Genomic DNA, 7391 nt, shown 5'->3' on the forward strand with positions numbered 1-7391 from the left:
ATAAACATCATGTAATCAAAGTAATCCTGGGAGTTTATCCTGATTTACTCACACGAAATGACTGGGTTACACTTGCGCTTGCTGCAATTCCCCGTAACAGTGAAGGATTTGCTGCACGCACCAGGGTTTGAGCTCCCTAATGGAAGAGTGACCCCAAGGCCAACCTGGGAACAGCAATGTTGGTCTTACATTTGTACATGATCCATCCAAGTGGCTGCCCGAATCCATGAGGAAGATCTGCATTGCTGAGGACTGGTGGAGACAGGGTTGGGGTACTCTCCCTCACCTATTTTGGGCTTTTTTCCCAATTTTTAAAATTTGATGTCACCAGAGAAGATCACATGAATAATCTCCAAGTTTAACCAAAGCAGCCTTGTCTCCCTCACACACAGCTCTCTACCACTCCATTTAATTTTTACAGCTGTTTCTTCCCAAAAATGTCCAATAATGCAAAAAATTCATAGAAAGAGAAGGCTTTTCTTAAGAGACCAATGCTGTGTCATTTCCTAGATTGCATTCTTTTCTTTCTCTCTCCTATTTCAGAGAAAGCCACTTTCTTATCCCTGCTATTGCCAACCTCCTACTTACAAGTGAACGAATCCAAAATAAACTCATTAGTTTCAGTGAAGATACTTTGGAATTCTTTCCTTGTAGCTCCAAGTATAACTTTTCTCCGATTTCCTTAACCACTGTATGGATTCCTGTTATGCACTCAGATTTCAGCCTGTGTCCAGCACTCTTAGTAACCCAACTAATGTCACAAAAACTCAGTTATATCAGTTATATTATAATTTAAAGCAGAAACAGAGGCATTACACTGTCTTGTCTCAGTCAATAGTCAATATTCACCTGGAAAAAGGTGCATGGCTTTTCTTTCCTTCCTTTTTCTTTATTTTTTTTTTTTAATTGAAAGAGACACATTTATGAATTCATTTAAAAAAACCAAACTAAACCAAACCAAATAAATCCCAAGAAACAAGATTCTCTATAACTACCTTAGATTTAAGCTTTATTTCCTGACTCACGGCAGTGTGACACGGGAAGGTGCAGAAAACTGCACCAGGCTGATGTCAAGATAGAGTAAGAAATGCCATGTTTTGGAGGTGTAAGTTCTTTATTTCTGTATCCTCATTTTAAAAGCCTGGTTAAAAAATGGAAATAATTTCCATAATATTCACATCCTCAGCCAAGAGGATTTTAATTAAAGGATTTAACTTGTTGATTTTACCTTTATCACGAAAAGATTAAAAAAAAAAAAAAAGCCACAAAGGTAACAAATCACATGACCATTCAATCCAATATATTAAATTTATACCATCCTGAAATTTCCTGTAAGGAAAGTCAGACATTCATTCCCGTGTTGGCACAGGGCTCTGGAACCCTCATCTAGTTCTCTTGTGTAAAACATCAGGTACTGAAATTTGTCTCACTTTTTATTTATGAGCACAGCGCACTGCAAAGCACACAGGATACCAACAACAGCTGCATTTTAGCCACATGTGATCCCTATGGAAATTGGGATTGCTTAGAAGGACGTGTACCAACACACAAAGAGGATTTTTTTCTTCCTAATTACCCGCCCGCATGCGGGAAGGCAGGGTGTGTATATCAGTACATCTCTGAAGTTTGGAGGAGAGGTAATACCCAGGATTAAAACTGTTACAGGCATGTTATTTCTTGCCATACAACGTGGAAATATCAAAGTTCACACCCTGTTATTTTGGAAGATCAAACCAAGCGTAGATGGCAGAACCTGTCTAGCTAAAAAGATCACCCTTTTGGGACTCATGCTCACTATGCTGAAGCATTTGAATTGCTTTTTTCCCCCCAGTTTTTAATTCTTCCAAATTATGTCTAGGCCATGCCCTAAAAAAACCAGAAATTGCAAGGACACTGTGCCATGGTGAGGATAAGGAAGATGGAAAAACTTTTGAATGAGTGTTTGGAGACATGTCCGCAAAGCTCCATCACTCATCTCCAGATGCTCCATTTCCAGACCTCCTTCTCCCAAATCTCACCCGAAGCCTGGGAAGAGCCGAGCATCATTTCTGCATTGCGCTGTGCAACCTTTCACCAGTCTCAGAGAATTTTATTTCCTCCTGGAAGCTCTTCTTCCTCCAGGAAATCCTTTGTCTCAGGACAGGAATAACTACTGGAGAGCAGAGAGCAAGAGCATGGGATCAATGGTCTCTTGCCTCAAAATCTGTAAGCTTATGTCATTGGGTCCTTGGTCCATTAAAAGGTCCTCCACAAAAGGCTGGGGGGCCTGACCTGAATTCCACAGTGTGCCCCTGGAGCCACTGCTAGTCCTCTTACTTTGCATTTCTCATGAGAGCACATGTGGTGAACAGCTAAATGCTTGGTGTGGTAGCTTTGGCTGGTTCATCCATCACCTGTGTCTGTTCTCCACACTTTCCCTAGCACCTTGAGGGGGAAGGTGAGCTTTAGTCCACAACACATGGCTGTGCAGAGAAATCCATATTCACTGATGTGCTGGGTGTGGTGGAAACTTTCTGAAGGTCTCCTGAAGCACAGTCTCCCCACCCTGTTGTGACACCTCTCTCAAATATAAAAGAGCTTAGTCTGAGTGGGACATCCAAATGTGAACACTTGTACTGATCCCTGTTGGAGCCTATATTCCTGTCCCAGCCTGCTCTCATGATATTGCATGTTTTGCAGGAACACTGTCTCCTGCAACCAGAACCCCATCTGCCAGAGGAGGCACCCCAATGGTGTCTGGGGTGAAGCTGTGGGATGGAGTTGGTCTGACATGTCCAATCCTCCCAGAAAATGAAGAGACACCTTAAAACAGTTTGTTTCTTTGTGTTTTTTTCTTTAGTCTACAGTATCTCTAGGGTTCTCCTCTTTCCCTTCCCAACCTACTGAACCTTCTTTGTCAGGGCAAGTCAGGTTTCCTTTGGCTTCATCAGTGTAGCTGCTCACTGGTGCTTCTTCTTGTCCCCCATAGAGATGGATGTCTTCGAGGTGCTGGATAAACTGCTTTATCTAGGGTGGGAAAGAGAGATGGCAGAGCTCAGCACAGGGATGGGAACAGGAAGCAAAGGGAGGTTCGTTGGCCCCAAATGTCACAAATCAAACTGAACAGGGGGATAAAGCATTTGCCTTGCTGGATCTGCACCACCAGAATGGAGTTTTGTAGGCGAGTCTGAGTTCAGGGCATGGGTGAATGAAACCCAGCCTTGGCTGTGGCCTGATCTGCATACCCTGCATCTCCTGCCCCAGCCTGCCTGGCTCCCACTCCTTTTGCCTGGCTCCACACCTTGCTCTGCCTCCTCAGATGAGACAGGTTTGCCTGGTATCCCCTGCCCATTCCCCACGCCCGAGAGAGACAGGAATGTGTCTGTTGAGCCTGTGGGCTCTCCCCTCCTTTGGGCAGCTGAGAGTCACTACTGCTCCTCTTTCTGGGCAGGGAGTAGGGCTCTGGCTTGGCCTTACCATGTCCAGCTGTTTGAGGCTGTCATCCGCTGACACATTACACTCAGCATTCAGCCGCATGTTGGTGGACTGGAAAAGGTCATGGATGGCCAGCTTGATGGTCCAAAACTTCCTGGTTTTCCTGGAAGTCCTGTTCTGGATGTCAGCCCAGCGAGCCTCCTGGCAGGAGAGGAGATACACAGCATGGGGATGTGCCCCAGCAAAGGTGCTGCTGCAGCACTGGACTCCTGGCTTGGAGACCCTAACTTCCACACTCATCTGCCTGCCTAGGAAAAACCAGGCTGTGCTGGAGGTGGTTCAGCCTGGTGTGATGGGGGCAGACCCAGGTAACACCACAGCTGCTCCTTGCCCCAGGAACCTCCCTGTCTCTTTTCCACTCCTGCAGTCCTCACTCTGGCTCTCCACAGACCCTATTCATTGCTACCCTCAGCAGGGTTGCTGATACCCTGGCAGCAACACATGCCACTGCCACCCTCCCAGACCAGGTGCTTTTCAGCTTTGCCTGATGGTAAACTGGCTCCAGACCTGGTCTGTCATTCTTCCTTCTGCAACTCCATGGAGGGATGAAATCATGAACCTCCTCCCATCACAAAGATGGTACTGGGCTCTGCCATGACCTCATGGCTGAAGGATGAGCCATCAGCCGGTCTTGACAGAGACAGGCCTTGTAGATCTTCCCCTGCCCACCCCACAGTGCCTTACCCAGAGGAGGATGTCTCTCTGAGCCTGGTCAAAACGTTGTTTGAGCTGCACCAGCTCCCTTTTGTACTGAAGCATCTCAGCTTCTTTCTCTGCCCTGTACTGTTCCAGGAGCAGCTTGTCTTGCTCAGTCAGTTCCTTGTGCCCCTGTTGTGACTGCAGAAGGTCTTTGTGTGTTCTCACCAGCAACTTGTACCGTGAAGCGACTTCTGGGATGTCCTCAAACTACAGCACAGGATTCCTGGTGTTAGTAACCCCATGCCCTCCCCTCACGAGCTGCAGGGCTTGTTTCATTTGGCACCCTGCCCTTATCAGGGCCAACACCTCCCCCAGATTAAAGATCTTCACTTCTTCCCCAGCTCTAACTATTCTGAGGTCCGATTCTCAAAGACATTCCCTTCCCGGTCTGGTTCTCCTACCCTAACTCTCCTCCCTGTGGCTCACCTTGTTTGCAGGGAACCTCTTACCATTCCATCTGAGGTCTCTGGGATTGATCAAGTATCCAGTGGGTTTGCCTTATCTCTTTTAGTTTCAACACCTATGCAAGGGTCTTCCCAAGACCATGACCTGTCTCTCTCACGTCCAAACTCACCTGTGAGACCTTCACCACGTCCTCCAGGTATTTCTTGAAGACAGAATACTTCTGTACTTTTTTGCAGAGTTTCCAGTGCTCTTTTCTGAGGTCTTCCAATTTCATCTTAGCCCTCAAAAGCTCACTGTCCTTTTGCATATTCTCCTCTCTCTCTTTGCTGTCTATCTTCAGAGCTAGGATTCGTACCTCTTCATTTTCCTGGTGGTTTCCCCCACCAGCACACATGCATTCACATATAGAGAGAGGGAAAGGAAGGCAAGGAAAGATAGGGATGGATCACTTAACAGCACTGGAAGGACATACTTTCACAGAGTAGAGACCAGTACTGGAGCACTCCAGGAATATTTTCCCTCCCTGTTTCACAGGGCGATCCCTCTTGCATCGACCCTTTGGTTTTAGAGACAGGCGCCTGGGAGGGCACTCTGATTTTCAGACCTACTTGTATCTGTTCCTGGAAGACAGCTGAATGCCAACAAATAGTGACAAGGCTGAGAGCCTTCCTGGGGGACATTTGGTGCCCTCAGATGGTACTGGACAAGCTCTCTCTCACCCAAGCCCTATCAGGGCTTTCCATGTCTGTGGTACAAAACCTCGTGCCATGCAATTCCTCTTCCTTACACCTCCAGGTTCAAGGCAGGCTTGAACAGGAGTACTGGCCCAAGACTCTCTTCCCCAAGGGAGAGGAGAAGTGGGTGGTGTGGCTCAAGGTCATGTCATCTGGTGTACCTGTATAATTCTCCCAGACTTCTTCACGTGGTCTTTCAGCTGAACCCTCTTGGCGTGCAGGGCCCTCCATCGGTCAGTGATGACTTTCATCTTCTCCCTGAAGGTCTGAAGCACCAGAGTGAGGGTGGCACGGCTGCCCTCACCCAGAACCAGTCACCTGCCTGCTGGTGCCCTCATCCAAAAAACCACAAACCCTCCCAGCCATGCCACAGCACCCTCTCATCTTTCTCACCTCATCTTTCTCTGCCAGAGTCTTTTGCATCAGTCGGGCTTCCCTCTTAGTCTTCAGAAGCTGCATAAGTGAACATCGAGATTCCTCCTCTCTCACTTTGAGTTCCCTGCCACAGAAGTTTTCCTCAAGGTTACATGCTGGGTCCGGTTCCTTGGCAGGGTGTTGGATTGTTCTGGGTGTTGGACTGTGTCCCAGGTGGGGGAACAGGGCAGAGCAATCCAACACCATCTCAGACCCCATCTGGCAGTATGGCATCCCCCCCCTCCCCAGTGGGGATCCCCCTGGCAGAGCACGGGGGTGTTACAGGGAGGAACAGGGCTGGGGAAGGGAGATACAGGAGGAGACAGAAGCGATGGAGATAAGGGATGGGAGTTTGCCATGGCAGGGAAAGGAGGGATGGAGAAGACAGGAGAAGAGGGTGGATGCTGGTGGAAGAGCCCCCTCACCTGAGCAAGTATGGGATTTCCACCTTGTACAGGGTGAGGAAACGGGCTGCCATCTTCCCATTGCTCCAGGTATCCATGGCTGCAGCCACCAGCAGGACAGAGAGAGCCCAGGCCCTGCTGGCAGTGCCCCTCTCCCAGGTCAGCCCGGGAGCTGCCCTGCAAGCCTGAGGGCCCGGAGGAGCGTGGGAAGCACCGGGCACGGGATGAGCCCCTCTGCTTTCCTGAGACTTTCCGTGACCTGTGGCTTCTGCAGCCCTGTGGCCCTGAGGCTACTCCAACCCCTGTTCCAGGCCCTGCGGCTACCCAAGCCCTGCAGACAGGCCCTATGGCTGCTCAAACCACCATAACAGACCCTGTGGCCACCCCAACGACCACAACTGCCCCTGGCAACTGAATAGTTGCTTGGCAATGGAATGTTTGCTTGGAATTAGGGGGACTGACCGCTCTGTCCAGAACCAAGAATTTTTTCTTTCCCATTCTCTCACCACCTCTCGTTCTTCCCCTGCTAAAATTTCTCCCCTGTGACCTCTGCTGCCTTAGGTGGGTATTTCAGTGCCACATCCTCACAGCCACATCCCAGTGTCCCAGCGCTCAGGGCAGGGGGGCTTTCTCCTCTCTCCCAAACCCCAGATGGAAACACTGTAAACCAGGCACATCCTCAGGGATGTGTGATCGCTGTACTGCCACAGAGTAGTGCCCTTCCCTCATGGCTCTGCTCACTGAGACCAGCTGCTCAATGCTTTCTCTCTCCTAAGTAAAAACATCCTTTTCCATCCCCTGAGCCCATCATCCAGTGGGTCATGAAGCTCCTGTGCATGGCTCTAAAAGGAGTGGCTGCTCACTTCATAAGAGCAACAAATTGTTCTTGCTGGAGAATGCAGGGGATGATGCTCCTGACTGCTCCCTAATGGGTTATTTAAATCCTGCTAATGAAGCAGCAGCAAACTATCACTCTCTGATAGTGGTTTTCCATTTCCTATTTTATTTCTGGCCCTTCCTGAAGCCCAGGTCTTCCTGCAGGAGGGTGCCCAACCATCAGGCACCAGGCATATCAATGCAGCCAAATTAAACAGATCTAATGACTCCTGCAGCCAAAGCTCCAGGGCCACGTGCATGGGCCTTGGAGTCTGAGGAAGAGAAAGTTTCTTCTACTCAAAAGGAATTTTTTTCCTGTCAGTTATGATAAGAGCTCAAGCTGGAGATGAGCTACAGAGATTGGGCTGAATAGTTCAAGGGCTGA

General features: G+C 48.8%; 1 protein-coding gene across 1 annotated transcript; it reads right to left on the reverse strand.

The window, feature by feature from the left end:
* Positions 1 to 2835: 2835 nt before the first annotated feature.
* Positions 2836 to 6228, reverse strand: LOC126652037 (coiled-coil domain-containing protein 42-like). The gene is made up of 7 exons (XM_050338558.1): positions 6152 to 6228; positions 5706 to 5811; positions 5474 to 5578; positions 4748 to 4945; positions 4159 to 4380; positions 3457 to 3615; positions 2836 to 3006 (listed from the first exon to the last, which is right to left on the reverse strand). The coding sequence occupies exons 1-7, from the start codon at positions 6226 to 6228 to the stop codon at positions 2836 to 2838; spliced, it is 1038 nt and encodes a 345-aa protein (XP_050194515.1).
* Positions 6229 to 7391: the final 1163 nt, after the last annotated feature.

Source organism: Myiozetetes cayanensis, unplaced genomic scaffold (assembly GCF_022539395.1).
Source record: "Myiozetetes cayanensis isolate MyiCay16 unplaced genomic scaffold, myiCay2020 scf7, whole genome shotgun sequence".
In the NCBI taxonomy this organism is placed as follows: domain Eukaryota; kingdom Metazoa; phylum Chordata; class Aves; order Passeriformes; family Tyrannidae; genus Myiozetetes; species Myiozetetes cayanensis.

Excerpts from the sequence above, each read along its gene's own strand:
- LOC126652037 (XM_050338558.1), bottom strand. The coding sequence starts at position 6,228 with ATGGATACCTGGAGCAATGGGAAGATGGCAGCCCGTTTCCTCACCCTG. Across the intron at positions 4,946-5,473 it reads AGTCTGGGAGAATTATACAG|GAAAATGAAGAGGTACGAAT; the intron begins GTACACCAGATG and ends GGAAACCACCAG. Across the intron at positions 3,007-3,456 it reads GCCTCAAACAGCTGGACATG|ATAAAGCAGTTTATCCAGCA; the intron begins GTAAGGCCAAGC and ends TTCCCACCCTAG.